The 12,332-nt window shown below is 42.2% G+C and overlaps 1 protein-coding gene across 4 annotated transcripts in view; it reads right to left on the bottom strand.

The window, feature by feature from the left end:
• MITF (melanocyte inducing transcription factor) overlaps nucleotides 1–12,332 on the bottom strand; it is a 112,873-nt gene that overhangs the window by 16,744 nt on the left and 83,797 nt on the right. For 2 of the 4 annotated variants that reach the window (XM_049826507.1, XM_049826505.1), the window contains 3 exons: nucleotides 4,914–5,141; nucleotides 3,709–3,792; nucleotides 2,291–2,386 (listed from right to left, as the gene is read on the bottom strand). In XM_049826507.1, coding sequence (XP_049682464.1) covers nucleotides 2,291–2,386; nucleotides 3,709–3,792; nucleotides 4,914–5,141 — 408 coding nt within the window. The remainder of the gene's footprint in view (nucleotides 1–2,290; nucleotides 2,387–3,708; nucleotides 3,793–4,913; nucleotides 5,142–12,332) is intronic. The other 2 variants (XM_049826508.1, XM_049826509.1) reach the window with 1 other exon arrangement.

Below are 12,332 nucleotides of genomic sequence, written 5' to 3'. Positions count from 1 at the left end.
GATTAGTTGGATGAATTAGTTGACATCTCAACTTGGCATACAAGAGTACTTTGCACAGTACCTAGCAATTCCATCACTAGGTCATATCTATGGAGAAAATCCTCTTGGCAAACTAGTGACCATTTTGTGATACTTTTCACCACAGAAGCAAAGCCAGTTAACTTGTGACCCAATACCAAAGTTTACAAACACTTCCACAAGCAGTTGATTGCAATGAGCCCTTTTCAATTAAGAGGTACTTGGTAACTTCCCTTAGCTCCCTCTACACAGAAATCTCTGCTTTTGCTTATCAATTAAGTACTGTTACCAAATGTAACAAACTGGTCTTTTTGTTCTTTGTTGGTTATGGAACAATAGCAGCCTTTGTCATAGTCTCAGCACAGCTATTTATAGGTTGCGTCTCTTTAGAGACCATTTCCTCTCTTGATTTCTTCCACCGCTACTTAGCTCAGTCTACAGACATTAATTCCTTATTAGTAAAAAGTTGTGTGTTTTAAGAGCTAAACTGTGTTCCAAAAGAAACCTGTCTGTTACACCAGGTTAATGTTTTCCCCTAAACCAACTGTTGGGAAACATGGTTCAATTTCCATCTCTTCAGGACTGGTACAAGGTTAATTCAGAGACTGAAACATGCTTTTTGTCTCCAGCAATTTAAATGTATTAGTAACAAAGTCTTAATTCTACTATTTCTTTATGTTACAGACTTCACCACATACAGTGGGCAATTTTTGAAATTTCATGGCAAATGTGGATCAGGCAGTCTTTGCAAGGCTTAATGTCACGCAGAAAGCAGGAGGGATACAGACTACCCTAAATATTGACCATATGGACTCCTTGCACCAAAAAAGTGCAGAGTACCGTTATGTCCTTGCCTGGAAACAAAGAGCCACTGCTGGGGTACCTGTGAAATAAGAGAGGAAGAAAAGTACAAAGAAAACCAAGTCCCCTCTAATTTAATGGGTCCCAATCCAATGGAACTTCAGAGAAAGGACTCCAGAAGAACCAGATCCCTCGATAAAAAAAAATAAGAAAGAAAAAAAAAAACCCCATAACTATCTTTTTCACAGGTTTTTAAGTTTTTCTCTCCAATTCCAGGGCAGATGGACTTTTGAAGTCATCTTACATTAAAGGAAAATTTATTTGTTCCAGTAGGACTCTGCAGTTATTTCTCGGTCTACTCAAAGGGCACTATTTAGCTAGGGATGCTGGTGGGCCGTTTCCTGCGGCATGCACCACATCTCCAAGAGGGCTGTGGGAATCTGTGGGAGCGTCGGGCTAGGTTAACACGACATCAGACGAGTACTGTCAGCAAATGTAAACCTATGCTACAAAATTGATGCTATGTGGTAAGCTGTAAATTTTGGCACTAGATAAAAAAAGAAACAGACGCCAGCCCTGGCAGACATCTACTCAGCCAGATCTAACAGCACTTAAGCCTAAGGCAAAAAATTCACTGGAGCTACCCTCCACAAAAGATCAAAATAAGATTATGCCAGAAGTACGATTATATTAATGCTCGCAGCAATGTGAACCAGCAACCAGGAACAGCAACTCAGAGGTAACCTGCTCCTTCCCTCACTCACCGACTTTCACACCTCTGTGTTTTTGTCTTTTGTCACAGGCTTCCTACGTCCCCTTCTCCCGTTCAGTTTTTAAGCTTCTTTATTCCTTCCCCTTTTGTTTGTTTTGAAGGTTGTTTTTTTAATTACTTTTTTCTCCCCCTAAAATTTGTAACATCTTTGCCGTCATCTAGCTAGCGCCTTCTCTCCATCTGAAATCAGGTTAAGCTAAAACTATGACGTTAGAGCTAACAGATAAACTACAGTGTCTCTGGATAGGGATGCTAACATGTGCTTAAGCATGGTGTACACTGTCTTACTTGAACATGGTAAGATACAGGAACCTGGGGTGCCAGAGGTTTCTTCTAGGCTTTCCAAAGCCAAGCATAATGACCATAGCGACTTTAAATATGAATGCGTATGACCTCACTCTGGTTAGCCTAGTTCACTCCTCTGTTACAATCCTCTCACAGACTAACCTGACTTTGAAATAACAAAAGCAAAATTGTCCCTTGTATTGCCTCGACCTGACTCCAGCTTGCGTTTTTAAACTCACATTTTTCATTGCAACTGTCTACCTTCAGCTCCTCAATGAAAAACTAATTACACTTTATGGGACAATACAATAACTACTTAATTGCTTGGAAAAAAACGCATGCTACAGTTTTGCATTCTCTCAAGGAAAGAGAATTAGACTTAACAGGGAAACCAGAAGGAAAGGACCATTGTACCGTATTTGCCATTTGCAGGGCTGGGTCCATCAAGCCAAGGATTTCTTCATTGTAACTTGACTCCAAACTAATTATGTCATCGATCACATCATCCATCTGCAGCAGAAAAGGTAGACAAAGAAAAACGAAGCAGTTACCAAAACTACTAGGATACAGAGGCCTGGCAAAGCACTCCAGCCGCATACTGGCTCTCTCTCTGCAGTGTGGGCCCAAGCAGAGGTGCCTGTGCAGTTTTGCCATGCACCAAATCCAATCCCTCACCCGTGACTCCCGCTATTCAGCCAGGACATTCAGGTCATGAGAAAGCTGAGGCTTCGTGGCCTAACCCACTCCTCCCACCAGCAGTTACCCTGCCCATGGACACGCTGTTCTTCCCAGGTACGGCGGCGGAGATAGCTCCCCATAAAACGAGCCACGCTAACGATGTGAAACCCTCTCCCCTGTGCAGCACTGCCTGCCTACCCTCCACCGCCTTCCTCCAGTTGTGGGGTCAAAACCTGCGTGCAGACAGTAATGCCCAAGCCCCTGACACCCGCAGGGGAAGGAGAGGGAACAAAAGCTTGCTGCTGGGTGACAGGCTGCCCACCACGGACAACAAAATCCGTTGGATTTATGGCCCTCATACCCAAAGAAGCACCACCCAAGAGCAGCTGGGAGATGATTTTAGTCAGATGCAAGCAATCTTCTTTCTGGGACTGGGCTGGAAAGTGCCTTTGTAAGCTCCTGCACGGGCAGGAGAAACCCATGCAGGTGCTCCAAACTGCTCCTGCAAGATTAACTGTTTCCTTTTTGCTCAATATAAAAAAGGAGCTTAAATGACAGTCATCTACAAAAATCAATGCATAACGCTGATGGTAGAAATAGTACTATATGGGATTTTTATATCAGCTCCAGAAAGTGTGATCAGAACCAATTACACTGACTGCAAGTGAGGGCAAGAAAGGAACTAAGAGTTACAGCCCATATCCAAAGTCTCATTACTAGAAGTAAAAATCCTTAGCTGAAAAAAAAAAAACAAAACAAAAAGCAAACCAAACCAAAATAAAACAAAATAAAATAGAATGACTACTGTGATCTGCATAGAAATGTGGTCTTAGAATCTATCAGTACAAGAACACATCCATGCAGTCTTGAGAAGACTGCATTAGAAAAGATTTCCTGAAGTGAGACCTTAAAGCATGGTTGATACGGTCTTCTGCTATAGCATTACAGTGCTAGAAAAGCACTAGCCTTCTTCAGGTGTCTTCATGCACTTTTGACATCAATGCTAATAAACATTGTTTTGTTCCTTAAATACATCTTATATTCAGCTTCTTAAAGACACTAGGGGTGGGGCAAGTTTATTCTTCAACATAACTTCAAAGAAACATGCTCATTAGAAAGGGGACCTGTGCTCCAACTCCTGTGTCATCCAGTACCTGCATGCATGATGCTCGTGAGTGTGTATTCAGAGCCGGGCACTCACTCTCAACCCTGCTTTGCTCTTCAAATTTATAAAATCCCTGCAGAAATAAAAAGGAAAAAAAGAAGGGGAAAAAAAAAAAAAAAGAAAAAGCAAAGCATGGATCTGAGTTCATGGCACAGTCTCCGTCCCCAAAAGAGCACGATTGAAACAGTGTCATGCACACATGTGCCTGATGACACAGCAAAGTGAAGCTATAAATATCTTGTGGAAAAAAAAGATTTGGGTACAACTGGGATGATAGGGTGGAACTATTTGATTTTCTTTTGAAGCTATGGAGCACAAGTAATTTCTCTTGCATCTGCAAAACATGATCTGTAATAACTGTTTCTCAAAGTTGCATAACGTTTTCCTCACAGAGTGCATCTGTATTAAAAATCTGGCACAAAGGCTTGAGGGGGGAGGATGAGAGGGCACGAGGAGCTCTACAATTGTCTTCTATTTGTCAAGTTACAAAATTATTGACGTGATTCTTACACTCGTTAATAACTTTCAAACATCTTCCTTCAGCACGTGAGCACACGTGTCACATCCAACTAAGTTTTTGCCAGCAAAGATTAAGACAAGGTTGCAAAGGACTTCTAGGCATAGGCTAGTGAAGTCTTATTTGCAGCACTGAGCTCATCATGAAACAGCAAACAGTAACATTTTAGGGTATATTAGCTGGGATAATCTGGCCTTCCAGCTAACCAAGAGACTTGCTCAAATTTTACTGTAAAAATATCTAAAATAGCTCAAAAAGCTTTGTGTTTTTCAGTTATTTTTGCTATGCTCTTGGCTCTTTCTACGCTGAATGAGCCATAAATAACATTATTGCAGAAAGCTACAGCTTACAAAACTGCTTTGTGTTCTCCAAAGGTCAATTATTCACTGTGTGCATCAAGCAAGGGGGAGGGGGAAAAAAAGTAAGTAGTTTTAATAACTAGCTAAAATAGTGCAAAAAAGAGGAAGTTAGACGGACACAGGTTTTTTGCCAAAATGTTCTATGCAAATACATATTCATCAGGCAGACACAGAGACAGTGGTCGCGTTTTCAAAGTGAACAGTTCAGAAAAGAAGATAAACATAACATCTTAACATGATCAAATATGGTTTAAAACAGAAAGCAAGCAGACTGCAATTCCATTTTACTGAAAAATATGCAGGGTGAGAGTGTATTACCTCTTTTTCACAGTTGGAGTTAAGGGTAAGCATAGCCATTGGACTGTTGGGTGCGCTGCTTCCAGTTCCAGGCGGCATGACATGATCACCGGGCTGGTTTGGACATGGCAAGCTCAGGGCTTGGTTGGCATGTTTATTTGCTAGAGTGGTAGAGAGGTACTGCTTTACCTGCTGCCGCTGGGCTTGCTGAATATGGTACTTGGTTGGATTCTCAAGGTGAGTCTGCACCTGTATGACACAATTTTAAAAGTACTTTATTGTTTTACAACATCATTATATGTGCTATTGATTTTGAGCTATACATTTGTGACATATATACCAGCTAAGCATTTGACTTGAAAGTACAAACCTGTACGTCCCCAAGGAAGTCAGCAGCGCTTCACTAATTCACATTTGGTGGCAAGAAATCAGTTTATGAGCTAGGGTTTCAATAACTGACTTATTAATGGTAAACCAAGAAGTTCCACTTATTTTTCTACGATGTGAGATTTTCACTTAAAGCCAACGCTCAGGTCTTCCAGTTTATACAGATACTCCAGAACAGACGGTTCTCTGTTCAGACCTTCAGCTATGCAACATTTAGTTTTCACTAAAATATGGAGAAACAAGTTGCACTGCAGGACTCATTTTACTTTTTTGTAGCTACCAATTAAAACCAGATAGTATGGATTGCCATCCTTTATCAGATGTCAAGTAACAGAGAGATCAAAAGGTTTGTTGGCTTTTGTTTTGGTCTTTTTTTGAAAGTAACACACTGGTTAAAAAAGGGAATACACCATTTTTTTTCCTACAAATTATTTATATCTCAGATATATGGCCTAAATCATATACAAATAAGACAGCCTGTTTATAAACACATTATGCAAATAAGATGCAAGAAAAGAAGTGTTTCAGTTCAGATCAATCACTGTCCTCAGCAACAGCTATTTTTGTATTTAAGATAAGCTTTTCAGTACTTAAATTTTTTTTTAATATAAAATACAAAAAACCTCATACTGAGCTATTCTCGCACACCCTAAATAAGCAAGAGAAGAAAGGCAATTTTTTTCCATGCAAAATTTTCACCATATCCTGGAAACTATTTGTCACCTTTCTTTGACCATTAATGTTTTTTACCAGAAGGTAGAAAACAAGCCGAAATATAATAATACTCTGCGAAGTTTTTTTTTGTTTTAGAACAGTTCCATTAAAGTGACTTTTGCTGTTACAAGTGACCATGTGTGTTCCCACTCAACTTTGTGGAAGAAATTTACAAAAAGCATACTAGATACCAGAGGAAAAGGATTTCCCGTATACTGTAAGCCTTCTTAGCAACAGGTTTTAAAGTAAGTCTGCAATAACAACTCACCTGATAATGATTATACTCAAGCATTTCCAGCATACTACTTAGAGGTTGCGAGAGAAGCGACTGCAATATCCTTTGCTCTACGCTACTCCAGTTTGAAGGATTCACATAGGGAAGAACCATAAACAAGCTACCCCAAAACAGCAGAAGAAACTTGAATGCCACTGCCCAGACTTATAGTATCCTACGCTAATTAGCCATGCATGTAGAGAAACAAACAGTTCACACAGGGGCTTTTCTTGGAAACTATGCAAGTTTAGCCCTAAGTATTGGTATTTTTTTTTCCCCTGGCTTTGACATCATGCTTTTTCATAAACATAAAAGGACCTTTTAAGTGATGGGCTATCAAAGTCAGATTGACAGTTCGCTCAAGGCTAATTCACTATTCATCTTTCATTCCAGTCGTACTAATAGACAATGGTATTTTTCTTTAGCAGTAAGGTTAAAAGTTTTTAAGTACGAAGTAAGAAATAACTGAACAAATGTCCTACGAGCCTAATACATATCCCCTGGCAGTGGTGCGTGCCGGATAAACCCATGGGGCTACGCAGTCCTGCCTTCAGCTTCTAGGTGCAGCAGTCCACCGCCCTGCCCGCACAGCCGCCAGTCCAGCCAGGCCCTGACGCTGAACACAAAGGATTTGAAAAAGCTCTACCACATCCTCAGCCTCCCTGGTGCTTCAGAGCCCAGTAATTCTGTCTCAGTCTACAGCTGGAAGAAGTTTTCCAGTCCAGCAATGGTTGACAATGGGCTAAAACGTGCCCCAGATGCACCGGTACAACCTGCACTGGTACAAGAGTCACAGTACTGTGCACAGTCCCTACACCTTCCAGAACTTACTTTTTCTTTCTGTCCAACCCCTTGACCAAAGCCTGTACTCAAGCACAGGCATCAAAAGCTGCTCAACTTGCATTATTTTCCAAAGTCTCTGCTGCACAGGGAAGCACACTTAAGATAGCGTTTCTAGAGAGTTTAATCTGATTTGTTGCACTAAATTGCAAGACAACACAATACAGAAGTCTGCTGTGATAAGCACAACACTTGCTTTGTCAGTCCCAAACTGTGTTATCAATTTTCCTGTCACCAGTGGTAAGAGTTACGCTACCCAGATAAGTCTATTTTTCACTTAAATTTTCATCTTCCGAGTAGATAAAGTTATCACTAAGCGAGTTATTTTCATAACACTTATCTTTGCATATGTTATTTTAAAAACAAGCCCTACTTGTCTGACACAATTTGCACATTCCTTTTCCTGTGGCGAAGGGATGAAGCAAAGCTTCTCCTCTTCGCACCCATCTCCTACCCACTCCCCACGGGCCCAGAAGACCTGCAAAATTCCAAGGTCCACATCTCAACTGTGCATCATCAAATATTATATTATTTATAATATATACTAATACACTGAACTGACTCCACTACAAGTCAAGTTTTGAAACACACAATGACATAGGATTTTTGTTGGCAAAACACATACTTATTCCACAAGAACATACTTTCCCCAAGACTTTGTTGTATTAGACTACATCAGAATAGTTAGCGTTATTTTGCTACTCCCTTTTTTTTTTTTTTTTTTTTTTTTAATGGGCTGTGCTGCCTTCAGTATGCCAGGGAAGGCAAGAGAAAAAAAGTTGTGAACCTTAAACAAAGGAGCTGCGTTCTTTTTCAAACTTTTAAGTTGCAGATTTCTACTTAATACAGAAGTGTAACTGTTCTCTGAGAATTTTAATCTTTCTGAGAAGTGCATCCTCTCTGGTACAGGGCAACACGTTTCAGCTGCAGTTCAGAAGCTACTGTCTGTGTTTTTCTTTTTTTCCTTTTTTTGGAGGAGGGGGGAAGGGGGGGACAGGGCATCTTTCTTGCTCTGCCCACCCTTACAGTAAATTTAACAGCTAGATAAACACTACTGCATATTTGCGTGCAGCATAACTGCAAAGGCAAATTATAATCTAGCCAATTTAATTCCTGACACACCACACAGTCACTTCGGCTCACAGAAAAAGGTATATCCTTCTGGAAGTATTCTGAACAGTTATCCAGTAGACCACATTTTCATGTAGAGTCAACTCTTGCTACACATGGGCAACAAGTGACTCTGAGGAAATTCGTTTACTGTCAGGTGTCCGGGCTTCAAATCAGCGGCAGCAGATAAGATGCTCTATTGCCTTTACAGACAAAACCTACCAGAAGAACCGTAGTCATTATACACTAGATAGGCACAGTTCTCCAATGGCACGTCACCTTCGCACACAAGTCGTGTAGTGAACCAAAGAACACAGAGAACTGCCTTTTCTGGCATTAAATTGCACCAAAATGATGCAAAGGAGAGATTCAGGGGCTGAACATTTCCTTTTAATCAATCCACAGCTGCCCAAACCCACTTTCACATTTGAATACAAGAACATACAATTATCTTTGAATGGAGAAGAAAGCGACATGACTATTCCCACCCTGCATGTCAGCGCGACAAGGACAGGAGCTCCCGCAAGATGGAAAAAGCTTCACGCACGTTCCTTCTTGGACAGTTTCAACTACCCTTGCTCTTGTCAAATGTGAGGCTCAACAGGCTACACATAAGACATCTGAGCAAATTCAGTTTGATCCTTTGGTGTGTCACTTACTGCCCTCTCAAGCTGCCTTAAGAGCTCCATCATTGAAATCTGGTGGGGACTATCTTTATGAACTCAGTGCTTTTTACTGAGACTACCTCTGTCTTTAGCCTAGAGCATCCTTTTCTGCAGGCTGTACATCAAAGAGAGCCCAAATGTGTCTACTTGGGCAAATGTCCCGAGATGTACCAGTCATGGTCAGCCTGCAGAGAAGCCATAAAGCAGTCTCACTTTTTGACAAACTATCTCACAAGCAAAGAGCTGCAAAACAAACCTGAAACCAAAATTCCACTACCCCAATTTTGAAACCATGAATAAAAGCTTTAACTTTATTAAGATCTAATTTTGGTCCTCAGCCCCTTCTTGCCTTTGGGGTGAAGACTAGTTCTTGTTGTTCTCCCAAATTCATGAGATACAAAGTGTAAGAGGACAACCATTTATTGGTTTGGACACACTCCCAAAGAAATGCGTCTGAATGGGGACATGCAATAAAAATGGAACAACTTGAAACTGAATCGTCTGGATCTCCAACCATCTCCAGGAATCTCAACCCAAGCTTTGCTGTAACATTACTAAACTGAGTAGAACACTTGTTTTTGGACATTTTGGTATTGGCAAGCAAGAAGTAATGGAAAGAAGTAATGGAAGTATCACCTGCAGAACTCTGGAAATTATTTAAGTCAAGGTGACAAAACCAGCTAAGTTTATCACACCATAGTAACAGAAGAATTTGGCTACGAGGAACTACAGATCCAAGGATGGCCAAGAGGCAGCCTACAGCCTGGATTCAGCCCAGAAACACCTGGAAGAAGGCTGTACTGTCAATTTGTATTCAGATGCATTTTCAATTGCATGGCTATCAAGGTACTGCTGAAATGGGTAGCAGAATAACACTGCCTTAGAAGTAGAGGCCCAGAAATGGTTTCATGCCAGAGCAGCCTCCAATGCCAGCTCAGGAGCATCTCCACTAATCTCCGTGGGCTGGCTCCATGCACTACCATTGCACCAGGTACTCCTGCACTACGAGTCTCACAGGTCAGCGACTCAAGCGCCATCCATTCTTGCCATGCTGACAGTGAGCTAGTATGTTTTTTCTTGAGCTGAAACACTGAGAAAAGCAGTATAAAGAAATCAGCTTGACTACACCCTTAGATGTAACCCAGCGTAGGCCCTACAAGGCTGAGCTGAGCTGGAAAAGTTCTGGATGGAGCCACGCTGATTACTCAGCACTTGTCCCTCGCTCTTTGGAGTGTCCTGGAGAACTATGTTATCTCAAGCAAGGGAAAGGCTTTCTCATACCTTCACTGATCTCAACATGATTGCTAATTCCAGCACATACGTCCAGTTCAAGTATCTGAGTAGGGGAAAACCAGCTCCTGAGAAGCTGCTTATTTTCTTCCATATCACAGAAACAATGGTAATAACCCATATACATAGAGCAGGTGTTTCCCAGTCTTTGGGTCTAGTGTCAATTAAGCAAATATTTAATCAATGGCTTTCACTAGCTTTAAGCGTACACACCGTATCAGTGGGAATTTTAGGTGTACTTCAGACTACGTTCTTCAAAATCCTTGTATTACATTATACATCAGTGACGGGACTCCTGAGCAGACCCACATGCTCCCTTCAATTTGAAAACCTAAGAATGTTTCCCGTTAAGGTGATCAGGGGCTCAGGAATTTAAACACGAAGCATAGCTGCGTGCTTAAGCACAAAGCATACGGCTCCAATAGTTCCTCTGTATGAAGCCACGCAAGCAACTGAAACAATACTTCTGCTATTTGCTTCTCCTGTCAAGTCTTGCTGTGAATCACTCAGACTTTTACTAATAACTTGTTAATGATGGCAAGAACTTGGAAGTGCTACATGGCAACAGAGCAGTGCATCCCCACTCCCAGTGGGTATGCACGGACCAAATCCCTTTTTGTAGAGGCATACAGCAGAGTTCCCTCTTGGGTAGGTGCAGGGCAGGGAAGCCTATTGGCTTGGCCCATGTGTTTTACACAGTGTAATCCAGAAACTAAGTGGCTAATGATTAAAATAACAGGGAACATACACCAGAAAAAAAAAAAAAAAAAAAAAAGAAAGAAAGAAAATCAGTAATTAGCTGTGGCTTTACTACCCATCAACCTCTAGGAAAACTTGAAGTTCATAGAACCATAGAATCATTTAGATTGGAAAAGACCTTTAAGATCATCAAGTCCAACTGTCATTGAAAGTTGATTAGTTGCTGCAGGATCAAGCTTTGACCCACCAGTACTTCTCAATGAAGGTAACTAGGCTAAGTTAGTTGGCCTGTGTTATTTACATACTTATGAATTTGTCCACGCACAGGTTTGATTTGTTTGAAACGTGTTACTGCAAGAAGCAAGCACAAACCCAGCATATCTTGCATTAGGAGTATTTCTTCAAGGTGGAACACTGCTTACTAGTTTTGCCATCTCCAAGTACCACTACTTTCAAACTTCTCTCACCATCGAGGGAGAAATATGAAAAAAATTTATCTATTTCAGCATGATCACAGAGCCGTTTTGTATGTGCAGCCAAACCCAAAAACCAACAAAAAAAAAAAACCAACCCCAACAACCCCCCCCCCACCACAAAATACCAAAGTTCTAAAACTCTGAAGTACTTAATAGCTGTTTTACTCACTTGTGGTCTTTCCTGTAACTACTGAACAATTTAACATGTGATTTCATCACCAAAACTTTTGCAGATACCCAGACTACTACTGATTTACTCATGTTCCCACCGCGTTCGCATGAAGTGAAGGCAACCAGGCCCAGTAGAAAAACCGTCAGGAAGAAAACACTTAACGAATGTGAGGAGAACAAAGCCAATTCTGAACTAGCCACACTCGAAACCCCGATGCCAGGGCAGGACCCGTCTGCCCTGCGGACGGTGGCCCTGTCCCGCCTCAGGGAGCCCTGCCTGCCCAGGTCTCCTGGCCCCAGGGCTTCCTTCCCCACTCTTCGTCTCCCCCATTTTTTTCATGGCAGATATCACAGCCCCATCTCTCACCACACTCTGGGAAAGGCCACCACCACTCCAGAGCCCCCGGCCATCCCCACGCCGGGGACTCGCCATGGGTCCTGCGCCCAGAGGCAGCACCGCGGTCAGCCTCTGCCACCCTCAGACCCAGCTTGGTCTGCTCGGACAGGAGCCATTTGTGCAGCCAAAACAGCTTCCCCTGCTCTCCTCCTCCCAGCGGAGCTTACAGGGCACAACCACCGTTTCCTAGCGAAAAGCCAAGTTGCGAAGAACCGGGACGTGGAGTTAAGCGGCGGAGACCTCGTGCCTGCGCACGCAAAGTGAAGGTGCCCGAAATCCTCCGTTGGTGCAACGCAAGTGATGGAAGGCCGTCGTGATGCCAGCAGCTCTTGGGCTGCCCCTCTCCTCTGGGCCCCACGAACTAGGAAGGAGCGTATTCCCACTCCCCAAACCACACAGAAGGAGATTCTTCTCACC

Source organism: Accipiter gentilis, chromosome 23 (assembly GCF_929443795.1).
Source record: "Accipiter gentilis chromosome 23, bAccGen1.1, whole genome shotgun sequence".
Lineage (NCBI taxonomy): Eukaryota > Metazoa > Chordata > Aves > Accipitriformes > Accipitridae > Astur > Astur gentilis.
The sequence above is the reverse complement of the archived record's forward strand: the minus strand, read 5'-3'. Positions and strand labels throughout refer to the sequence as shown.